This window comes from Talpa europaea, assembly GCF_964194135.1.
Source record: "Talpa europaea genome assembly, chromosome: 16".
NCBI lineage: Eukaryota > Metazoa > Chordata > Mammalia > Eulipotyphla > Talpidae > Talpa > Talpa europaea.
In genome coordinates, this window is record NC_140084.1 from 41,259,691 (window position 1) to 41,283,726 (window position 24,036).

General features: G+C 56.3%; 2 protein-coding genes across 3 annotated transcripts; both read right to left on the reverse strand.

The window, feature by feature from the left end:
* Window positions 1-839: 839 nt before the first annotated feature.
* Window positions 840-9,096, reverse strand: ECH1 (enoyl-CoA hydratase 1; the record flags this gene model as incomplete). Its single annotated transcript, XM_084257470.1, has 10 exons — window positions 840-1,072; window positions 1,194-1,344; window positions 1,569-1,640; window positions 1,730-1,800; window positions 2,342-2,406; window positions 2,580-2,628; window positions 2,711-2,835; window positions 8,215-8,303; window positions 8,460-8,667; window positions 9,045-9,096. 10 exons carry the CDS (start codon window positions 9,094-9,096, stop codon window positions 968-970), a joined length of 987 nt encoding a protein of 328 aa, XP_084113596.1. The 3' UTR covers window positions 840-967.
* Window positions 9,097-11,267: 2,171 nt separating this feature from the next.
* HNRNPL (heterogeneous nuclear ribonucleoprotein L) lies at window positions 11,268-22,352 on the reverse strand (the record flags this gene model as incomplete). Of its 2 annotated transcripts, XM_084257819.1 has the most annotated exons (13): window positions 11,268-11,682; window positions 12,203-12,298; window positions 12,388-12,445; window positions 13,034-13,235; window positions 13,460-13,581; window positions 14,663-14,943; window positions 15,055-15,126; window positions 18,310-18,382; window positions 18,463-18,564; window positions 19,077-19,157; window positions 19,284-19,521; window positions 20,031-20,149; window positions 22,098-22,352. In XM_084257819.1, 13 exons carry the CDS (start codon window positions 22,350-22,352, stop codon window positions 11,624-11,626), a joined length of 1,758 nt encoding a protein of 585 aa, XP_084113945.1. In that variant the 3' UTR covers window positions 11,268-11,623. The 2 variants fall into 2 exon arrangements, with proteins under 2 accessions (XP_084113945.1, XP_084113944.1); XM_084257818.1 differs by having other exon boundaries at window positions 14,663-15,126.
* Window positions 22,353-24,036: the final 1,684 nt, after the last annotated feature.

Below are 24,036 nucleotides of genomic sequence, written 5' to 3' on the forward strand. Positions count from 1 at the left end.
CAGACTCTGATGCAAAGAGGAAGTGCAGGGACCTTTGGCCCCACCAGGGCATTATCAGATCCTTTGTTAGCAGAGGGTGGGTGAGGTCAGCTGGGCAGGGCAGGGCAGGGCAGGGCATGGCATGGCATGGTATGATCCCCAGCAGTTGGGCAGTGGCAATGAGCTGAAGCAGGGAGGATCAAGGCTCTTGACATTGCCAGAATTGGGAAAACACCTGCATTTTTGGCATGCCCGTGCTACCCCTTTGTGTGGTCTCTAGAGTGACTCAGAGCACTGATTTCTGGCTTCCTGTGTCTGCCACTTCCTGACTGTGACGTTGGGGCAGGACCTTCACCTCAATGTGCCCATCTGTAAAATGGGGCTGTCCCACCTTCACACCGCCCTGGAAAGCCACCGCTAGGTTCAATGCTCAGAGGAGACAGCAGCACACAGCAGGCCCTGAATAAAGCCCCCCGCGCGCTTCCAAGATTCCAGGGCGGGGGCTGCAGGCGGCATGCTAAACAGCCAAGAAACCCCGAAGAGTAAAGAACCGCGGCCGCTGGCCCAGGAGCCGCAGCGGTGGCTTCTCCCCGGCCTCCAGCAGCCAACCCGGCTCTGCAGGGCAGTCTGGGGGCGCCAGGCGGGGAGTGGCCCTCCAGCAAGGGTGGGGCGGGCCTGTGGCCTCGCAGGTCAACTCGTGTGACTCTGGCCTGGCCCGTCCTCCCCACCACCCCTCTGTTTTGTGGGCCACCTGCCGTCCCGGGGAGTGCCCCGCTGCCCGTGGCTCTCCAAGAAGGGCGCCAGGTGCGCTACACCGCTTTATTGTTACTGGAACGATAAGGCCGTAGGGGGAAGGACATCTGTGTTGTAAAGTGATAAGCTGGAGACTGGCAGGGATGGCACGGCGGTGGCGGCCCCGGGCAGGTCCCCGCTACGTGGGGTGCGCAAACAGCAGCACGAGGAGCGGCGGGGCCGGGCGCGACGGCTCTCAGAGCTTGGAGAACGGGACGCCCTTCAGGTCCTTCTTCTCGATCGCGGCCTGCACGGACCTGACGATGTCGTCCGTCTGCAGCATGCTCATGTTCCAGGACGCCTGTGCGGGGCGGGTGACAGGGGCGAGGAGTTGGACCAGCGACAATCGGGGCGCACCCGCAGCGGAGCCCTGACTGGCTGCTCAGGGCTGGAGGGGGCTGTGGGGGGTCGCGGGGGCTCACCATGTAGTTGAGGCCTTCCGCCACGGAGTGGTCGCGCGAGTAGACCAGGTTGACTTTGGTGCCCTGCACCGCCACCGGGCTCTTGCTGGAAATCTCGGCCGCCAGCTCAAAGGCGGCGTCCAGCATGGCCTGCTTGTCTGGAAACACCCGACTGCGGATGAAGGGGGTGGGGGCTCAATCGGTCTGTGATGGGCTCCCCTCCACCCCCTTCCTGCCAGTGAAATTGACCAATCAGAGCAAGGCACCAGACGCCCGAATTTTAAAAACCCCATCACCCAGCGAGGAGTCACTGGGAATCTGTGCGTGAGGGCACAGCGGGACTCTGGGGCCTCCGAGCTGCCCTGAGGTCTTCACAGCACCTGCCGCGACCCCTACCTGACCAGCCCACATTCCTGGGCCTCGTGAGCCATCATTTTTCGGGCGGTGAAGGCCAGCTCGTTGACCAGGCTGCAACAGGACGAGGATATTAGGGGGCTGAAGCCATCCTTGGTCTGGGAGTGTCCTGCAGTTCCCTCCGCCAGGCTCCCTCCACCTACCTCTGGTTCCCGATGACTCTGGGTAGGCGCTGCAGCGTCCCCACATCCGCCGCCAGACCCACATCCACCTCCTAGAGGGTGGACAGCAATCGTGTCAGTGCCCGGTTTCTGCCCAGTGTGGCCCCCCGTGTAGTGTCGGTGCCAGTGAAATTCTGCATCTATGCAGAGGCCCCACTCCACTTCCACCTCAGAGACTGTCCCCCCAGTGCACCTCCCCATTCCCATGTAAATGCTTGAATCCAAGCAGGGCCCTTCCCAATTCTTTGGGGTCAGCCACATCTATCTCCCGAAGAAATATCTCCCACCTGACGCCATAGGTGGGCCCTTTCCAGCACCAGCCCTGCAGCACCCCCAGCCTCATCCCTGCCCCCAGACATTAACTCCTTCCTGATCTCACCAGGACTGTGTGACCTACTCTTGACTTCCTGTGGCCAAGTCTTTTTAAGGTTCAGTGCTGCCTAACTTCCATGAAGCCTTCCAGGCTCACTCCAAGCCCTCCACCCCTAGCCCCTTGGCCCACAGCACCCCTGCTCTGCCCCCCACCCCCCGGATTTGCCACTCCCTGGCAGCTCTAAGAAGGACCAGAGCAAGCAGCTCAGGATGATGGCTCACCTTCACCTGGAAGAACGCATCCTGGGCACAGTACCGGATGTCACAGGCGGTGATGAGGTCCACGCCTGGGAGAGAGGCCAGGGACAGTCAACAATCACCAGATCCAAGCCCTCCTCCCAGATGCTGGGGTTGCAACTTGGAACAAAGTCTATATAGCAACAAAGCTGAGGCAGCAGGGCAGCAGCCAATCAGCATCCAGCCGGAGTGAGCCCAGGCTGGTGGGTGGGTGCAGACTCACCTCCGCCAATGCAGCCCCCATGGATGGCAGCAATCACAGGCTTAGGGCACTGGAAGGGAACAGAAGGGGCGAGGTCAGGTCTGGCCCAGGAGGAGTGGGCCGAGGGTGCCCTGGTAGCCCCCCAGCATCACCTTCTCAATGACACTGAAGGTCTCTTGGTACTTGGTAATGAAACGACGGAGGTTCCAGCTGATGCGGGCCACGTCTTCTCCTTGGGGCTGAAGGATGTCCGAGGCCATGTCCATTAGGTCGATGCCTGGTGTGGAGGTAGAGAAGGCTCACCTCGCTCCCCGGGGCCCCCCACCACCCCAAGCAGAAGTCTGCTCCGGGGCAAGATGGATGCCACACTCCAAAACCACCACAGTGCAGGAGGCAACACGGAGCTCACGGAGGGAGGGCGTGTGGGCTGTGAAGTCAGGAAAAGCTAGCGTTCACTCCGTCAGCCCTGTATCCTCACCACGTCCTTGACGGGGGTCCTAATTTGGGGAAGGGGAACAAACTGAAGCAGAGGAGCTAAGTCCCTCACCCAGGCTCACGCGGGCTAGTGAGCAGTGGCGTTGGGATTCCACAGCCGGAGCCACGCAGCTGGCACCAGGGTGGTCAGGGCTTTGGCATCAGCAAAGCAATTGGTGGCTGCGACGTCGCCTGGTCTGGAAGGCCAGAGACGTAGCACGTTGTATGGCTCTAGCTTTAAAGCAATCCCAGATCTCCCTTTTCCTCCACTCATCCTTCTTCTATGCGCCTGCGCAGCGTTTCCCCAGCACCCACTGCTGCTGCACTGTCTGTTCCCCACACGCCTCCAGGCTGTCCCTCTGCTTCCCATCCCACTGAGAATAAAATGCAAGGTCGCTGCCAAGACCTGGCCAGCGCCGCAACAAACATCATTTCCAACTATTCCTTTGGGGCCACGGGCCTCCGGTACTTGTTCCAAAGCTGCAACACATTCCTGTCCCAGGGCCTTTGTGCCTACTGCTCCCTGCCATGAACAGAGCTCCCCTGGGGTTGTTACAAGACTGACTCCATTATTCTGGGCACAGCTCAAAGGTCACCACGTCAGACAGGCCTGCTCAGCCACCCTGTCTCAATAGCGATCACTCGATCACTCGATCACTCGCCTGTCCTCCTGCCTTATCTCCTGCACTTCCCTCGTTATCACAGGATTACTTGCGCGTGTCTGTCATTTAGTGCTCGCTCCTGTCTAGGAGGGGAACTCCCTCCCCAAGCAGAGGACTTGTCTTCTGGCCCCAGAGTGCAGCCCCAGGGCCTGCAGGGGATCCAGTCCCATGAGGCGCTCTGTAAGTGAGCAGCGTAGACAGCAATCCCTGCCCCCCCCGGAGCTGCCCTTCTTGGGGGAGACGAGTGAGTATGAACATGTTTCGTAGGGAGGTGATAAGGGCTAAACAGAAAAATAAAAGATGGAAGTGGACTAGTGTGTGTGCAGGCGTGCAGCGAGGGCTGCTGTAGTGTTAAATGGGGTGGTCAGGGATCCGCTCCCTGAAAAAGTGACTTCTGAGTGAAGATCTGGAGGAGAGGGAGGAAGCTATGGGGTTACATTTTTTTTTTTTTGAGATGTATTTATTTTTATACAGGCCAGAGGCGCGGGAGGGTGAGAGGATTCACCAGAGACAGAGTGGGGAGCAGAACAGGCAGATGTACTGAAATACACTGCAGAGGGGAGCAGCGGGCTGGCAGGAGAGGTCTGCTGCGCCATGTGGGATTTTCGCTGGCCGGCCAGGATCAAACCCGCACTGCTGAGCCTGCGGACAGCTTCACAGCATGGCATTCAACCCGCTGTGCCACCGGGGAAGCCCTGGGGTTACATTTTTTTTAAAGATTTTTTTATTTATGCATATAAGAACTGGGGCACAAGCCAGAGGTGCAGGGGTGAGAGGACTCACCAGAGACAGAGTGGGGAGCAGAACAGGCAGACTGACTGAAATACACTGCTGAGGGGAGCAGCAGGCGAGACAGGAGAGGTCTGCTGTGCCATGAGGGTGGATCCCTGCCCAGGGATAGCTTGATAGTGCTGAGACTGGACCCCTTGTGCCACCAGGGAGGCTCAGCTATGGGGTTATTTGGGACTAGAGAGCTCCAAATGCCAGGAAGAGCAAGTGCAAAGGCCCTGGCAGAGAAATGCCCCTGGTCTGGGCAAGTAGGGGGGCCAGTGGGAAGAGCAAAGGCAGAGAGGTGTTGGGGGCCCATCGTGTGTGACCTCGTGAGCCAAGGGGATGACTTAGGTTTGGACAGTGAGGCTGAGTTGCAGGATAGTTCAGACTCACCCCTCACTTTCTCCCTCTGTGAGTGAATCATTCTCTTCTCGACCTTTCACCTGCTCTCTAAATCATGCCCTTGCACAACCAGAAAATGCATTCCCACATCTGGCCACAACCCGATTCTCTGATTTGCCAGCTGCCTCCATGGCTTGTGTAATTAGGCAACCCGACTGCAGTGCTGCTGGCTCGGGGCGAGTGGAATTTGTGCGGGTTAAACACGGGCCAGATGGCACTGCCCGATGTGTCACTGCATTCACTGGGCCTGCTTTCCTTTCTGTAAAATGACGGTAAAGCCCTCCAGAGAGGCAGCTCTCCTGCCCCCCTGTGACTATACAGGTGCCTCTTTTATCTTTCTCCCTTTCCTAACAAACCTGTCTTTAAAAAAAAAAAAAATTATTTAATTTACCATACAAGAGCTGGGGTATAGGCCAGAGGTGTGGAGGGTGAGAGGAGTCACCAGAGACAGAGTGGAAAGCAGAACAGGCAGACTGACTGAAATACACTGCTGAGGGGAGCAGCAGGGAGACGAGAAAGGTCTGCTGTGCCATGTGGGTAGCTCCCTGGCCGGAGATCAAACTCGTGCTGCAGTGGCTGTGGATAGCTTCATAGTGCTGACGCTTAACCCCTTGCACCACCAGGGAGGCCCAATCAACCTGTCTTCTTAAAATGAAAAAAACAAAAAAATCTCCAGAGCAGATGGGGCTGCAAAGATTCAAGGAGACAGGCCCCCCTACTCCCACTGGCCCCAGGCCCTTAGCACCGTGCCTGGCACGTGACTATATGTGACTATCACAGCTACCCTCTCTGTTTCAGAGGGGCCAGGCCGCCTGGATCACCGGCTGGCACTGCTGGCCCCCACGCCAGGTACAGGGGCGGGCTCGGTCCCAGGACAGGTCTCCCAGGACAGGCTGGGCCACACCTTGCCACACCTCCTCCCGCTGGCTTTTCTGGTTTACCCGCCCTACCCTGAGCTACAGAAACTGACATCAGTACCCCTGGAAATAAAAGGCCCCTGTCCCCTTCCAAAGTAAGAACTACCCACTGCAAAGAAGCCCCCCATCTGGATTCCTTGTGAGTGCTAAGTGTTCCTCAGTGCTAAGCTCACGGCGGTTCCTCCCAGCACCCACGCTAACAGTTGGGGCACCCAACGCTTTACACTTACTAACCTAGTCCTCATGGCAACCCGAGGAGGTTCTCTCCATTTTCTTCCAAGGAGGAATCCTCGGCACAGAGGGGTTGGAGGGGTGTACCCAGGTGGCAGTGGGGGAAGGAGTGGGTGCCCAGGCCGCAGCCCTGGCTTTGAACCAGCAGGCCACACACCAGGGTATCATCGGCTGGTCAAGAGCGAGGACCAGGCAGCCTGAGCTTGAGAATCCCATTTTTTTTTTTTTAAGATTTATTTATTTATGCATACAAGAGCTGGGGTACAGGCCAGAGATGCAGGGGGTAAGAGGATTCACCAGAGACAGAGTGGGGAACAGAACAGGCAGACTGACAAAATACACTGCTGAGGGGAGCCACGGGCAAGACAGGAGAGGTCTGCTGTGCCATGTGGGATGTGCCCTGGCTGGCCGGGGATCGAACTCGTACTTAAGAGTCTGTGAATTGCTTCGTAGTGCGGTGCTTAACCCCTTGCGCCACCAGGGAGGCCTGAGAATCCCATTTTTGCCACATAAGCTGTGAGAGCTGGGCGAGCTTCTCCCTCACTCTGAGCCTCAGTTTCCTCACCTATAAAATGGGGATCATTGCCGCTGTCTCGTAGGGTTGTGGTGAGAATGAATCACTCTGTGTAAAGTACTTAGATGCTCCGAGAAAGCCAAATAAGTACGGGCTACTTCTATGTATTTTTAAATTAGTAGTTTCATTCTCTCATTCACACTACTAATTAAGTCCACTTTCTTCTTTCGGGCCTTCAGGTTCTTGCTGTTGATAAGGGGCAAGATAGCCACCACCCGCTGGGGGCTGACAGGCGAGGTGCTGGGCCTGCAGGAACAGGTCAGCCCTCACCTTCCCTCCTTACCCGAGCTCGCGGGGGCAGAGGCCAGAAGCCGCAGGTCCCTGCACCCAGAAGGGGGCTGGGAAGGGGGCTGGAGTGACACTGCGGACTGAAAGGAAAACAGAGTTGTAGAGAGAAAATAAGGGCCATAGCAGCCATGTAACAGAGGAAACAGATGGTTTGGGTCTGTCTTCCCCTCGCAGTGGGGATCTCCACGCCGGCAGGGCCGTGGCTGTCTCAGAATTGGGTTCCCAGCATCGGGCTGGGTCCCTGTGCAGAAATTAACGTGAGGCTCTACTTCTAGTACCAGCCACAGATGACAGCTACGTGCCCTCGTTGTGGGTGATACACATAATTGCCTGATGGCACCCAGGAGTTAGCCGCTTAGAAGGGACTGGAACCACATGACTGACTTGGTAGGGTAGTCTTGTGTTGTGCTCGGAGAACCAGAGGCCAGAGTCCAGGGTGACCTGGACGAGTAGCTGGAAAGTGAGGGGTGACGTCCAGAAAGGAAAGAACCAGAGAGGAGACTGGATTCTGTCTGAACCTCTGGTTCATGTATAACCCAGCCTGATAAGAGAGTTAAAGCAGATCCCAACTCAGCTGCTAGAACAAATGCAACGTCTAAAAAAGGACTAAATAGAAATTTGAGACCTGAAAACGACAGAATGTGAAATTCAAAAAATCACTGGTTGGGTTTAACAGCAGAACAGAGATGACCCGGGTGTCGGTGAATGTGGCCTAAGGAAATGATCCCATCTAAAGAACAGACCTGTAGAACAATCAAAAGACCCAGCAGGCAACAGGCAGTCAGCTTGTGTGCCGAAGCATGTTATTTTAAGCGTGTTATTCTAACACATGTCACTGACACGCTCACACAAGACAGAGAAGTCAAGGGCCGTGTTCAAGGTCACAAATCCAGGATGGAAACCCAAACTTCTGAGCCTGTCGTGATCTATTGCACTAACTTCTGTATTTGAATGTTTTAAAAGTTTTGAAAGGATGAAAGTCAAAGTTAGAAGCTGCTTAAAAGTCTAATTAGGAGGGCCTCCCTGGTGGCACAGGGGTTAAAGACAGCGCTATCAAGCTATCCTCAGCCTCTGTAGCACAAGTTCAATTCCCAGGCCAGCCAGGGAGCTGACCCACATGGCATAGCAGACCTCTCCTGTCTCACCTGCTGCTCCCCTCAGCAGTAGATCCTCCTGTTCTGCTCCCCACTTTGTCTCTGGTGAGTCCGCTCACCCCCTGCACCTCTGGCCTACACCCCAGTTCTTGAACGCATAAATAAATCTTAAAAAAAAAAGTCTAATTAGGAAGCACTGCCATATACCCAGGAGTAGGGGTGGGTGTGGCAAGGATCTAGTACCTGCAGTGAACATTTTTCCTGCACCAGAGATTACCACTACCCTGCAGTCTGCGTCTTCTGCAATCTTGTTGAAGCATTCCACCATCTCCCTGTGAAAGGGCAAAAAGTAAAGGGCTGTGTTCAGGGTGGGAATCCCCAGCTGCTCGCCCAGGTCACCCTGGACAGATGCGCCTGTCCATCTGCCCTGCACACCCCTCCCAGCCCCCTCCTCCTGCAGGCAGGCTTCCAGGATTTGCAGGTCAGACCTCCAGAAGGCCTTGTTCATGGCATTCCTCTTCTCAGGCCGGTTTATCTGCACATGTAGGACGTGTTTCTGGGCAGACATCACTAGAAGGGACTCATAGTTGTGGTCTGGGGCTTCACTTGGGGCTGCTTTGGAAGCCTTTTCTTGTGCAGCAGAGCCCATGGCGCGAAGGCCAACGCTGAGACCCAGGCGGGAAGGGGAAGTCAGACCTGGGGAGATAAAGGAGGAGTCTCGGGTGACCCTAGCTGGAGACAGCACTGTCAAGAGCAGAGGGCGGGCAGGGAACACAGACTCCTTAGAGAACTGTTTGCCAGCAGGGAGACAGAAGACCGCAGGTGCATTCATTTATCAGTGGCCTCGCTCTGAGAACTACTTCAGACCCTTGATGGTGGGCCTGACCCCAGCTCTCGGACACTGAGCTGTCAGGGACCGCATTATAAAACGGGGGCCTATAGAATTCGGCTGGGAGCCCACGGACCCGTGAGCGGAAGGGCTGGGACTCGATGTGACCCGGGACGGGCCTCCCCTTCCTACGGTCGCTGGCAGCATGACAGTGCGCGGACCCCCAGAGGTCGAGGTGACTCACGTCGCGTCAGCAGGTCGTGGAGTCTGCGAGATGCCACCCTTGCCGCCGCCATTCCCACAGAGTAGCTGTTGTCCCCAGACGGAGGAAGCCAGGGGGCGGGGACAGGAGGCCGCCATGTCGGGTGAGGGCACCGAGGCTGTAGTGAGAGCGCGGGATGCTGCCCCCGACATCTTTAGTAAGGGCAACCGGAAGTCGCCTCGCGGGTGCCCGTGGACTGGCAGAGCCACTCAGACGGGCCCTTTCACCCAGTGGGAGGCCGGCCCGGGACCTTCGTGCCCACCGCGCGTGGCTGTACAAAGTTTACCACGGCGCTGTGGCACGCTGGCGGCGGCCGAGTGTCCGAGGGCTTAATCGCGGAATAACCACAGCTCTGCAAGTTGGTAATCGCGACGTGAACTTACAGGCAATGTGTCACCTAGCTGCGGAGTTTGCTCGCGGAAAGGAATGCACATACAGATGCGCCGGAATTAAGCGCCGATGAGAGAACCCCACTCCCGCGCCTGCACGCCCCCCACTAGTTTCCGTAGCAGAGAGGAAGGCGCAGGCGCGGGGAAGTCATTAAACTACTTCGAGGTCTCTGGGATCAAGGGTGCTGAAGAGGGGGGATTTTGTGGCCCTCCAGTCCGTTAAAATGTTAAATTTCTTTCCAAAAAACCATTAATTCAAGAGCATAAAAAGTGCTACAAAACTGCCTAAGTGCTATATAGGGAGATGTTCACGAAGGTCGATCTCTGGAGGAATAGAATTGCAGGGAATATTTTGTCATGTGTCAGGTGGACTTTCAAAAATTGGAACCAGGGACTAGCCATCAAGAGAAATGTTAGTTCTGCAGAGAAACTGAAAGCGCTAGGTAGCAAGATGGGAAAGAAAAGTTTGTTTTTTTAATCCTTTTTTTTTTTTTACTATATATATATATATTTAAGATTTATTTATACAAGCACTGGGTACAGTCAGAATTGCGGGAGGGTGAGAGGATTCACCAGAGCCAGAGCGGGGAACAGAACAGGCAGATTGACGAAGTACACTGCTGAGGGGAGCAGCGGGCGGCAGGGGAGGTCTGGGCGCCATGTGGGACCCTCGCCGGTGGCTGGGGATAGAACTGGTGCTGCAGAGGCTGCGGGCAGCTTCGCAGTCCAGTGCTCAACCACTGCACCACCAGGGGAGGCCTGGGAAAGAAAAGTTTTAACGACCAGCTCATGTTTAAAAGATGGTTATAGCTGTGATATACTATGTGCATAGACTATCTCTGGAAGGAGATTAAAGTGGTGCTTGGAAAAGTGGGGAAGTTCACTTTTTCCCCACCTAAAAACAGATCTCAAATTTTGTAAGTTTCTGACTACAGGGTGACTGCAGTCGATCCTGTCCACCAGGCTCCCCTGAAGGAATTTGTTCAGCAGATGTGTAACCCAGGCTTAAGTGTCTCAGTTCCCAAAGCAGGTTCTTTCTCAAGTGAACAGGGAACACCGTGGTGGTTTTGATCAGCTCCTCAGCAGCCTGCTGTCCTGGCAGCAAGCTCAGCCCTTAAAGCAGGTTCCTTGCAGGCGACTGGCCTCCCCAACCACACACCTAAGTTCCCATTCACCAGAATTGTGGGGTATCTACTGCCACACTGCAATTTCAGTGGCCGGGAAGTATCTCCAGATCATTTTTAAGGAAGGTGGCTAAGATATCTGTTATGACCTCACAGCAATGGGGCTTGCAGCAGTAAGAAACTGGAACCAAGTGACAACATGCACACTCCAAGCTCCGCAGGGACAAAGATGGTTCTAGACACAACACTTCTAGCACAAAGCTGTGTCTTTAAAGTACGAACACACAACTTGATTGTCATGTGATCTTTACTAGGGGGGGAAATCAAAATGCATTAAAGGGACTGGAGAGAAACTTTTCTTTCTGAAGTTTTATTTTTCAGTCTTACAAAAAAAAAAAAAAAAAAGCAAGTGTCTACTTTGTAGATTATAGCTTTAAACTTTATAATCTCCAAGTCTTTAATTTTTCAACCTTTTACTTGTGAAGTGACTGCAGCTTGACAGAGCTTGCTTGGAGGAGCCTGTGAAGTATGAGACCAAGTCTCCTGTGCTGGGTGGGTCTGTGGCCTGGCCACCCCTTCCCTCTCAAGGCCGAGGGCCGCTGCTGTGTCTTGGCCTGCCCGCCGGTCCCTCTTTATCAGAGGGAGTGGTAGGGAAGCACACACGCCCTGGAATCCCAGAAACCGCTTTTTCTTTTCCAAACAATTTTATTGAAATGTGCCAAGAGTACACGCGCAGCACAGATGTATGAACAGGAAAATAAAATCACTTGTACAATAATTTTCAAAAACCTTCAAAAAGGTTAATTTTGGGAGATATCAGTTTTCCATTTCCCTCCCCTTCGGACTTTCAGTTTTAATATTTCCATTATGGTTAAGCCTCTACTAATCTAGCATTTAAAAAAAAAAAAAAAAAAAAAAGGAATACAGGAACTTTCGGCCAAAAAAAACAAAAAACAAAAAACAAAAACCCAAAACAAAGAAAATAAAAAAAACCGCATAAAGAAAAAAATATCTTCCTGCTCAGATGGAACTCTTCGTAGGCACCCGATTAGGAGGCATGCTGAGCGGTGGAGAAACACAACTTCAGGGTGTAAGGGTACGGGCCATCTGCAAGAGAGAGCGCGGTTCGGTCGGGCCCCTCTCTGGGGGCTCTCCCTGCCCAGTTGGCACAAATCTCTCATTCCCTGCAGGTCAGCAACAGGGCTCGCAGACACCGCCCAGAGCGAGACTTGACGGGACTATATCCCAGGTGTTCCTCCCTCCCTCCCCGCAGGCCCACGCAGAACCCCGTCTGGGCCTAGTTCCCTTGTCATGAAGCCCGCCCAAGGGACTCCCCGCTGCCCAGAGCAGCCCCTTCGCTGGCTATTATCTGAGCCAGCCCCGGCAATTGACACTGTGGGCGTTAACTGGCAGCCTGTGACGCAGACAGCGCCTGTGCCCTGGAGGGCAACTCCCAAGCTGGCAGAGGAGGTGGCAGCCAGGCCGGCCCTCCCATGGGGAACATCAGGTGCTCTCCCGGCGACCAGGTCCCACCAGCCTCTGTGGGTGACAACACAGGAAAGCTCTGGCCTGAAGCCAGTCAACCCATTAGGCCGCGGGGGTGACTGCGGGGCCCATAGACACTCACTTGGGTTTTTCATCTGGTAGTGGTTCAGGAAGCCCAGAGTCTCCAGGGCGTCGCTCTTGGATTCCCACTCCAGCAGCCCAGAGGAGCTGCGTTCACCTAACCAGAGAGTTTTAGGCTGCCGTGAGCAGGAAACCAAAAAACTGCCCACTCAGAAGCAGGACGGGGGGAGGGAGCAGCAGACTCACTTTTGCCTGAGAATACTTTCACGGAAGATGGCCGCTTCACGCCCAGCTCGTCGCAGATCTGCAGGGGAGACGGGAGGCCCTTCAGCTACACCGGAACGCAAGTGCCCGCCCCGTGGCCCGGCTGCTTCTGGACTGTTTCTAGGTCGTCATCACACTCAAAGATGCCCCACGACCTATCCCCACAAGCACTGAGAACGGCTTCTTAAACACCTGGACTTCAGCTCTTTTGGGGGTGGGGGTGGAGGTGGAGTGCTGGCGACAGCAACAGTGGGGGCAGGGCAAGGTGCACATCCAGCTCCTCTCCCTCCCTGACTGCCTTAGTCACCCCTGACCACCCCAAAGCAGGACCCTCTCCTGGGTCAGCTAGGCACCGGAAGGCCAGCCTGATGTCAAGAGAATGGACTCTAACCGTCCAAGCGGGGAGGAATCCCGCCCAGCGACCACCAGCCGTCCTGGCCAGCCGAGGAGCACCGCAAACCACCAGCGGAGGATGCTCAGGAGTGCTGCCCCCCGTGGCCATCTTGGCCCATGTGCCCAACACCTACCGTAGGGCCTGGCAGAGGAACACTCGTAGATATCTGTTGGGAGACTAAAATGAACAGCCCCCTGGGACAGCCGTGGTGGGGGCCAGCTGCACAGTACGCACCTCAAAGAAGTTCTCCTCGGTCACTTCCAGGGGGGCATTGAAGAAGTGCAGCACGTTGCTGGGGTGCTGGATCCGGTTCTTGGCTGCCTGCTCCGGAGTAGAAAACCGGTTGTTCCTGGACTCACTGAAGTCTTTGTAACTGCAGGACCCGTCTTCCAGCCCGTAAGATGGGCCGGGCATGATGGCTGGTTGCTTGGAGACGCTGTGGGAGGTGAGCGGGGCCTTCCGTCAGACCTCCAGAACTCCCCATGGCGCTCAGCGCCTCTACCCCCCCAGCGGAGGCGGCACGCTTTCTCCCTCTGCTGTGGGGGAACATAAGGAAACACCCCCAAGCCCAGCCCCTCCCAGCCTCATCTCCGCCTCACTGGGCTCCTCTGCTGGGTCGTCCCTCTGGCCTTCCCTAGCCCAGGGAGATCCAGCACCTACCAGACATTCAGCTTCTGCCCAAACATGAAGTTGTTGTTGAGGTGAGTGATGGCGCGGTCCACCGCATAGCCGTCCGCCATCTCCACCATGGCAGCCCCAGGCTTGCTCTTCATGAATTTCACCTGGGGAGGAGAGGCGCCTCGGTCAGCTCCCTGCCCAGCGGCCCGTCTCCCGCCCTTCCAAGTGGGCGAGGAGCAAGAGTCCTGCTCTAGACCTAGGCTTCCGCTTTCTCACGGTGCGCAGGCGGTGAGGCACTGGGCCCACCTTGGTGGCAACACAGCCACGTGGCTCTTTCCTGCAGGCGCAAGGGCACCCAGGCGCGGTCACCCCAATGTCGCGCGCCAGAAGCGAGTGGGCAGGGTGAGAAAGCACAGCGGCTATGCCTGGTCTCTTTTTATATACTTTTTAATTTAATTGTTTTTTTGGTGGGACCCTCGCTGGTGGCCGGGGATCGAACCAGCACCGCAGAGGCTGCGGGCAGCTTCGCAACCCAGCGCTCAACTGCTGCGCCACCGGGGAGGCCCCGTGCCTGGCCTCTTACACACAGATGCGCGTATCTACAGACACAGGAAGGCCCTGCCCCGCGCGAGGGCGCAGCACGGAAACGCAGGCGGATCTGAACAGAGGCTCTCCGGCCCCGAGGCCTGCTTCCACGGAACAGCCTGCAAACCGGAGGAGTCATTCATCCTCCACGCCTTCACGCCCCCCACCTGCCTCCCTGAATATTGTGCCAGCTGAACACATCAATTCACGTAAAGAGAGAGATTTCCACGGCGCCCGGTGTGCAGCACAGCACGCTCCACGTGTCTCCACGGCCGCCCTCATGTTAGCAGGCCAAACCCGGGCGGCAAACCCAGGTCTCCAGGATACCCAGGGAAGAAACCCATCCGCCCCAGGATTGCCAGAGCAGCTAACCTTCCAGAAGAAATTCTTACTCTACAAAGGATCTGTTTTAACAAATTCTAACATCTTACTGCTTCTGACAGAAACATTTTTAACATTCAAAAAAAAAAAAAACCCCCAAAAAAACCCTTCATACAGCGAGGATCAAACCACCTATCTGCTTGGTGGCTCAATGAAGCAAGTTACCCGCTCCGGACTGGCTGGCTCAGCCAGGTCCCCCTGGCTCTTGCCCCCGCTCCACTGACGGGCACCACCAGATCAGGGCCTCCCAGGAAAGCAGCGGCCCCCGCAGCAGCTCACCTTCTCCACATTGCCATACAAGCAGAAGACATTGAAGACGCGATCACAGTTCATCTTAGACTGATCCAAGCCATAGACCATGAGCACAGGGCTGTCGGCGTGGGGGCCATATTCGGGTGGTGGGGGAGGGGGTGGGGGGTGCCCATACTGGGGGCCGTAGCGACTTGGGCCCCGGCGGTGACCCCCCACGGGTGGGCCCATCCTTCTCCCTTCGTAGTGAGGTGGGGGGGGCCCGTAGCCCTCATCATGGTAATGGCTGTGGTACCCACCGTGGGGCCCTCCTGGGGGGTGGGAAGGAAAGAGAGGGAGGACGGGTGAGAATTTGCGCGGCGGGTGGCGGGCAGGGGCACATGAGCCACGGGAGTCCACGGAGGGGAATCCCCTGCCCTCACCATATTCTGCGGGGTGATCTCCCAGGAGAGGGGGCTGCCTCTGGCGTTTGTTAGGATTGCTGCCAGGGTCACCTGTGGATAGACAAGACAGTTAGAGCCCAGCCTGGGCAAGAAAGGGGTGTCTCCCTTCTGACTCCACAGACTAACCTCCAAGTCCCTTAGCTCTTCTGACCCTGCTGCAAACCCTCCTTCCTGGGGCCTGAGCCAGGTGGGCATGAAGCCCACATGAAGGGGATTTTGCTGTTCTTCTGCACAGATGAGTCCCGGCTCTTTCTCACCTGCCCTGGCCCAGCTCTCAAGCATCCTGGGGAACGTGCAGCTGCTAGGGGAGCTGACATGTCACAGAGACCAAGAACAGCTTTCTAAAGTAACTCCCACTTAAGAGAGAGGAGATTAAGAGCAAATAACCCGGAAGAGGGTAGAAAGATAAAATCTGGCCTCTAAGGTCCTAGGAGCTCTAGACCCGCCCCCCACCCCAATCTCCTCCACCCCAGGTCCCGGTCACCCTCCCACCTAGCCAGTCGGAGACCAGGAAGGACGGCATGTGGAAAAGGACAGGGAACATCAGCATCCGTTCAATGAGCAGTCGTTTACAAAGCGTGAACATTCTCAGACCCCAACATCGCGCAGATCCACCCCCCACCCCCCCTTCATAATCGCTACCGGTGATCTAGCACTTAGTGGCAGACACTGTGCTAAGCGCTTTACAGACATCACAGCTTCGTAAATTCCTCACAACAACCCTATGAGGTAGGTTCTATTAGCCCCATTTTACAGATAAGGAAACTGAGCAGTTAACTAAGCAGTTAAAACCACACTTCGGCCCAGGGTCACAAAGCAAGGGAGTGGCTGCGCCAGGACTTGAACCCAGGTCTGGCTGACTCCAAAACCCAGGTTTTCGAGACCACTGCCCTTTCCTGCCACCCGGCCTGGGTTTTGTTTTCAACAATCAGTGATTACAAAGATGGAAAAGGGCTACTTACAGCAGAAGTACAGAGTACAATGTCCATTTGTCACAAAAAACAAATCTGTATTTTCTCTTACCATTGGACGCTTCAACAGTGAGTTAGCACAGTTCTGAAAGATGGCGTCCCATCAAACATACACTGCGACCCTGCATCACATGGTTTTACAGTCATAAATACAAGTTACGGTACACATCCGCTACAATTTTTTTTAAAGAATCGCTTTAAAAGTCAATGTTTTGGATTAAATCAAAATGGCTCACAGATGTTCTGTCCTCAGAAGATATCAGAAAAATGGAAAATAAAGGTGTATGAGGTGGAAAGTGTCCCTCCGTGTAGTCACTCCTCACTGTGTGCGGTGGTGCGGGGCTTCTGCTGTGTAGCGCTCCGTGTGCGTGTCTCCTGGTGAGGGAGTGTGCCAGTGGCCCCACTATGCCCGCGCTTGGGGCCTTGGGAGCGCGCCCGGTTACCCGCCAGCAGGTAACTGTGTACCTCTGAGCTGTTTGGCTGTCTGGTTTTAGGTCTGTTTTGGCTTTTTTTGATTTTTTTTTTTGTTGTGGCTTAAGTTTTTTTTTTTTTTGTTTCTGATCTCCAGTTGGTGCAGATAATGTTGGCAGCCGGTGACTGCAGAAAAAATAAAAATATCAAAACAGAAAAGAAAAAAAGAAGGCCCTCCCCAAACCAAAGGATTTAAAAAAACAAAAACAAAACCCACATGGCGAGGAATGGAGAGAGGATTTGTCTTGGAGGCCCATGGGCTCTACTTCAGTCTATGAAACGTTCTCCGAAAAGAGCGCCGCTGGCTGGCTGGGAGAGCTCTGTTCTCTGTGTTTCCTACTTCTGTGTACATTCTCGGGTTCGAGTTTGCTTGGATTTTGACCTCTTTTTAATGTTTAGTAAAAAAGCAGTGTCTGCTGCCATGTTGCGTTTCTTTCTCTCTTTGTCTCTGTCTGCCTCTGTCTCTGTGCTTGGAGCTGTTCCTTGGAGCGCGGTGTGGTGTTCTTGATGTAGTGAGCTCAAGTCTGCGGCTGTTTCTGGGGACGTGGTGGAGGCTGCATGTTCTGTTCTCTCCAGGAAGAGCTAGTGGGTTCTACCCTGTGTGTTGGTGAGCAATGTGCAGAGGCAGAGCCGCTGAAGTTTGGTTCCCGAGGGGGTGGCGAAGCACCGCCCTCACTCCAGGTCACCTCATCAGCTCTCGTTTTTTTTTTTTTTTACTCCCAGCCTTGGGGCGGCCAAAGCTGAGAGGCATCAAAACCAATGCACAGCCAGCCCCTGCCACTAGCCCCTGCCGGTCTGCACATCTTCTATTTATGTTCCTTGCAGAAGAAATGGTTGGTTGCCATGTTTCTGTTAGCAGTCATGTAATGCCATTGCCCGCTCTGGTACATTCACTCGGTCACCAATTTGCCTCTGACCTCTGCAGGGGCAGCCAGGCCCACAGCGCCCACTGTGAGGGTCCTGGGGAGAGTCTAGCCAGGCCCCACCCCACCCCCGCTGCAAGGGGGAGCAAAACAGGCCTGCCTAGGAATAGGGGGCCTGTGCGATGTCAGCGACCAGCCTCCTCCCTCAGCCCATGGCCTAGTCCGACGTATCAGACCAAGACGGACAGAGACGGACGGTGTTGCTGAGGGGGTGCCGCTGTGATTCAAAGGCAATGCTCCACCTCTCCCTCCTATCCAAGACAAACCATTCTTGACAGATTCTAGGAAGGGGGTTGTCCACTTGGGCCCCCGCAGAGATGTTGCATTCCCTCTACAAATGAGGTATGGCGTGTCCGCCCTGCTTCAATCCAGGGTGTCTCACTTGCACAAGCTCAAAGGCTGTGCACCAAGGGCCCTGGAGCACTTACCCCCCAACCCCCGTGTGTCAGTCCCACAAGCACACCCTCTTAATAGCAGCGAGCAAGAGCATCATTCCTGGCCCGGGGAGGATGGGGAGTCAGTGACCCTAGGCAGGCTCCTGGAAGGGAAGCAGCAGAACCCACTGGGGAGCTGCTACTGGTGGGTCAGCCACCACCATGCCCTGAGCATGGCGGCGAGGCCCTGCTCCCCACCCCGCCCCAGCCTCTGCCTTGGCTCTGCACCCTCAGCCACGCCCAAGGGCCCCAAGCAGCAGCTGGGACCTACAGAGGCCCATCGTCCACCCTCCCACTGGAGTGTCTTTCCCAAGAGCCCCCTCGTCCACAGGGAGCCCAATGGCATTACATAACCCTGTGCCCGGGTCTGTGAAGTGCGCTAGTCGTAGTGAAGGCAGAGCGGTGTGTTTAGAACAAAGTGGCCGTCAGGATTACCTTGTCCACTGAGGTTGGGGTTAGTGTAGTCCCAAGTATCCTGATCGTTCTTGAACACATTCAAGCGTGTAGGCTGCGGGCACAAGACAAAGCGTGAGGTCAGCCAGGCCTGGCACCTGAAGCTGACAAAGGGCAGGCACTTCCCAGACCTACCTTTGCATATTCAATCTTCAGGGTGCAACAGCCCGAGTAGATATCAGCCCCATTGAGTGAGGCCTTAGCCCGCTGGGCACTCTGCACAGAGTCAAATGTGAGTAACATTAAGGAAGACCCGATCACGGTTCCTCGGGAAGGGCTTCGAGTTATCCCAGAAGAGGAAAAGGCAGCTGCAGTCAGCCTGTGCCGCCGAAGGGCCTGCTCCTGCCCAAGCACCGGCCTCTCTGGTGACCGGCGGGAGCAGTGCCCGAGACCTCACCCATCAGCTCCTCCGTGACCTGCACTCACACCAGCCCAGGCCAAGCAGCATCCGTCTTTCGGCCAATCCGCTCCACTCTCAGCTGCGTGCTTCTCACTAGGCCTGACTCATCTCTGGGAAAGGATATCACCTCCCACTAAGACTGTGCCCAACGCCCTTTCTAATTCTACCCCCCTGGTAACCTGTCCTTTCCTTCATTGACCTTTCATACTATCTCTGTTTATTAACAGATGCCCCTACCAGACGGTGGGCCCCGTGCAGGACCTGGCATGAAGCAGGCAGCAGAAACACACTGGCTCTAAGACTGGACCCCTGTGGAGCCCAGACTGTCTCCCCGTGAAGGATATTCCACCATGGCCTGCACACCGTTCTTACGGAAAATGACAATCCTCTGGACCGGGCCGCAAGGATTACAGATAGTGTAAAGAACATCCTGTGAAAGCAAAGGTAAGCGAGATGAAGGGCACTGGCAGATCAGTCTGGCTCAGGGAGGGAAGAAGGACAAAGGAAAGGAGGACGCGCGCACAGGAGCCAAAAGGGACCGAGCGCAGGCACGTACCGTGGTAATCGAATAGATCGGGTTCAGGATGGTGAAGAGAAGCACACTATTAACGCTCCGGGAGTCATCTGAGTCCCCGGGGCGGGAGATCTTCTGGCTGGTAGAGTAATTGACAAAAGCTGGATGGCCAGCAATGTAGATCTGGTTGTCGGCTGCGTAGTTCACTGCGTTGCAAGCCCCCAACACATCTTCAAACTCTACCAACGCTTGTCTCTTTTTCGGCATCACCACCACATAGCTGCAAAGAGAACACAGAGCTCAGTCTTCTTGGGATTGGAGACAAGAATAAGGCGGCCTCCCATTTCCCGCAGACCGACAACTCCTAACCCGATCTAAACACCTCTTGCCAGTGGCTCACTGGGCAAAAGGTGTAGCTTTGGCACCACTTCCTCTGGGAGGCCTTCCTTCCTGGCCCTCCCTCACCTGAATGAGCACAGTGTCATCAAAAAGCTCCTGGGCTTCCCCATTACTCTGCTCATCAGACTGGCAAATAATAAGTACTTGCTAAATGAAAGAATGCAGACAACTAACTAGAAAGCAGATCAAGGAAGCAAAGAAAAAAGGAGACAGAGAATGGACTAGAACCTGACCCACAACAAAATGGTCTATCCCGAAATCAAAGACTCAGGACCTGGCCAAAGAATCCTGGACCAAAAGGCCAAGTCACTTCCAACCAAGAACCTGTAGGACACCAAGAAGTCTCTTCTCGGTATACCCAAACCTTGGCCTCTGGGCTGTGTCAAGTACCTAATGGGTCCGAACTCCTGCAAGGCCTCCACAAGGTCAGCTTCCACCACGCCGTCGATCAGGCCCCTGATGTGGACAACTGGGGAGGCCGGGGTTTTGTGCGGGTCATCGTAGTTCTCCTGAGAAAGGAAGCAAAAACAACACTTCACTCCTATTGTACAATATGGTGGCCCCCCCGGGCTCAGTGCTGTTGAGGACCCAGATGAGACAGCTGAATTGTCACCCAGGAAGGACACACAGGGCAGGCAGCTGGGGCGGGGTGGGTGCAATTCAAGGCAATCACCCCAATGGGATTCTTGGCCAGCAGAGTGAGGGCCCTGAGTGGGTGATCACTTGCTCACTTGCCTACTAGTTCTTGCTATATAGCTTCTGATAATGTCCGAATGAGAACCACGCATACCTCCCCACAGCTCACATTCCTTCCCGGGCCTGTCTCTCTTCCCAGAGATCAATAAAACATGGGGGAAAATAGCTGGCAGGAGGATGGCCCTGACCGTTCTCTAAGGCATGCCTTTTGCTTCTGCCCCCCCCCTTCCCTGCCCGTTCCCCTTTCCCTAGTGGAGCAAGCTACCATGATCACCTTGCCAAACACTCCTGTTCTTAACCACCCCTCCCCAGGCCCAGCTGGGATAGAACAGCATGTGCTCCAGCAGCTGTGGCGGCCAGGCCACTCTTGACCACTTCTAGCCTTTAATCCCTCTCCTGCAAAATCTGCTTTGGAAAACAGTCTAAACTAGTAAAGGAAGAACCAGGAGGAGAATAGTCTTGTAGAAAGGAGAAACCCCAACAGTCCATACCACTAAAAAGCAAAGTGGTTCCCTTCCCAGGGACAGTTATCTTTCTACCCACCCAGAAGCCTCTGGCAATCAGGATGGAAGTAACTTTCTCTACTTCTCCTGGGCTTTCCGCCCAACCTCCTATGTGAGAACCACCAGGCAGAAGCCCATGGAACAGTGAGTGGCAGAAGTGGATTCTATTTCAGGAATGAACGATACAAACCACAGAAGGCACACCCAGCCTGACGGTGACGGTTATGGGGCTGGAGGTTTGGAGTTCCAGTTATCCCAGCCCTGCCCCTCACTACCTGCATAACCTACGCAAATCACCTCACCCCTATCCACGGGAAATCATGGTATCTATTTCCCCCCGGCTCATAAATTCAGAGAGATCTTCCAAATGTGTGCAACAAGGAATGGCACAAGTTCAAATGGGGGTCAGTCACAGGCAGAGACCACCACCAACCCCCAACCGGCTGCAGGGAAGGACCCCTGGGGCGTAGAGAACGGACTCCGAGTCAGGCAGGGCAACTGTGGTGGATTTTCGGAGCATCAATTCCTTCCCAAACGCCCACCCTCTGGGAACATTCTGGTTTATGAAGCCCACCGCACCCGCTGAACCCCCAGAAATGAAGCAAACGTCATGGCGCCAAAGTTTGGCTCGAGTCCCAAACGGCTGTGTGTGTGGGGGAAGTCCTTCACAAGTCTTCCGGTTTTCACATTCCACAAAAAGGGGGACTGACTTTGTTCTAAGGGGGGGGTCACCCTCAAGCAACTCAACCGATGTATCAAAACCCCTGACGCTACGGATTAAACCGCGACTGGACAGAAGCGCCCACGCAGGCGCAGAGGGGCCAACGCCCACCCGTTCCCGCTCACGCGGTGCCCTCCCCCCAACCGCCCACGAGGCCCGGGCGGAAGAAGCGCGCCTGCGCAGGGGGACAGCCAGCAAAATGATAAAGACAAAAAAAAAAAAAAAAAAAAAAAAAAGGAGGGGGGGCCCGGCCGCGTGCCCGCGCCCCCCCCAGCCCTCGCGCCTGCGCACTAAGTCGTCTGCAGCGCCAGCTGCTTCCTCCGCCCCCAGCACCCCGCTCAGAATAGCGCGCACGCGCAGAAGCCTGTCCTCGCACAAACCCCGCCGTTTCCCCAACGCCTGCCCCTCCCCCACCCCGTCAACGGCGCGAGGGCCGGAGCGCGTGCGCAGAGAACACCCCCCCCCCAAATACCCTCAAGGTGGGGGATTTTTGCCTCTCTTCCCGGCCGACCCCGGAGCCTAGGGCTCTGGCCTCACCCCGCCGCCCGCCGCCCCGGCTCCTCCGCCGCCGCCACCGCCTCCGTGCTGGTCGCCGGCGTTGTCAGTCTTGAGCCGCTTAGGGGCCCGGCCGCCCTCACTGCCGCCGCCGTAATAGCGGCCACCGCCGCCTCCGCCGCCCGCCGCCGCCATCTTCACCATCGCTCCCGACCGCCTCCGCTGCTCGTCCGGCTGCTGCCTCTGCTCCAGCCGCCGACGCCGCTTCTCCGCCCGGGGCAGCAGCCTCCGCGACATGGCGGCTCAGAACCCGCCTCCCCCCGCCTCTCATTGGGGGAGGGACCCGCCCGTCACCCGCCGCCCCCACCCGATAGGGGGAGCCACTGGTCCCGCCGCGGGGGGAGGGGGAGCCTCCGCACGCCTCGCGCGTCTATTGGGCAAGGCGCACGCCGTTCTGCAGGAGAGCCCGCCCTCGTTTGTCTGGGACGCTCCTTATAGGCCAGCGCCTCCTGCCAGTCATTTCGCCGACCCCGCCTCTTTAAAATAAACTCCAATTTGATAGGTCGGATTTCTGGCATTGCCTGGCCTCCCCGGGAAAACCTGGTGAGTGGCGCTCCCGACTCCCCTGAAAGCTCCGCCTTCTTCCCACTTTGACTGGTTGCCTCGCTAGTCCATCAAACTGAAATCCCTTAGTCGTCCAGTCATAACCACTACCTCCCCGCGCGACTCCGCAAGAAGACAAAGAAGCCCCTCCCTCTTGCCGCTTTCTATTGGCTACTGCAGGCGCCCGTCTTTTGCGTCTCAACCCGCTTAATCAATGGGAAGTGGAGAGAGTTCCCTCAACAAACCACAGGATCATTGGAGGTCTCTGATTGGGTGAAAGAGGGGAACCCACCCCGGGTGGGTCGGCTCTTTGACGCAGCCTAGGAGAGGGTTGGAGGCGAAGACGCATGTGCGAATATGCTTTGAGGAACCTCTGGAGGCGGGGTCCCCCTGTTAAGAAGCGAGGCCTTGGAGTACCCCTAGTATTTGAGTGACGGCTGCGTGCTGCGTCAGGTTAGATCTGCGCCGAGGGGCAAATGCCAGTGCGTCTCCCGTGCCCGTCACCATGGCCCAAGCCTCCCTCCCTCTGAGCCCTCACAATGCCGCAAGAATTTCAGCGCAAATTTGACCCTTTGCTCAATGCAAAATTGTTAGCTGTTGCTGTCTTGCAGCCGCGTGCAGCGGCCGACGTCATTCCACCCCTTCATCTCTACATTCAGCCACGATCACTCCTCGCACGTGCGAGGTCCTCCCGCGCCTCTCGATCTGGCCCGGTGCAGGCCCTTCCACCCAGGACACGTCGCTCCCCGCCCAGCCAGAGCCAGGGGGCCATTCCTCTGGCCCCTGCAGTCTCGGCCCACTCTGAAAAGCGTCTCTTATCACTGCCGGCCCAGGCCACCGCCACCGCGTCCTCCACGGCAGCCCCCATCACTGGGGGTTCACACGACGGCCCTGACCACTCTGGGTCGCCACCGGCTCGGTCCTTGTCTCTTCCCTGCGTGGGCGAGGGAGCCGTGGTGCCCGCCTCGGCCTGAGGGAGGTGGTCTTCCTGCCAAGCGCCCGGTACCAGGCGCGGCCCAGTGCCCCGCCGAGCGCGCTTCTGCACAGGCGAGTCGCTGAGGTGTCGGCGCCAGGGGCCTTGCGCAGGGGTGGCGTGGGGTGGCTTGGGGCCACCCCATCCCTCCCTCAGGGCGCTAACGTGGTCGGGCGGCCTGCAGCGGGACGCTCCACTTAGAGGGTGGAGCCGTGGGAAATGCGGGGGAGGCCCCCAAAGTTGCTGGGGAACCTTTCCACCCGGGGGAGAAGGGGGCTGCCGGCATCGGGTGCTCACGGGAACGCTGAAACGGGGTCGGTGGCGCCGTGAGACGGGGACAGGCCTGGCTGGGGCGGGGCGGGGCGGGGGGGCGGCTAACCAGGATCTAAGCGACTCCAGGTCACG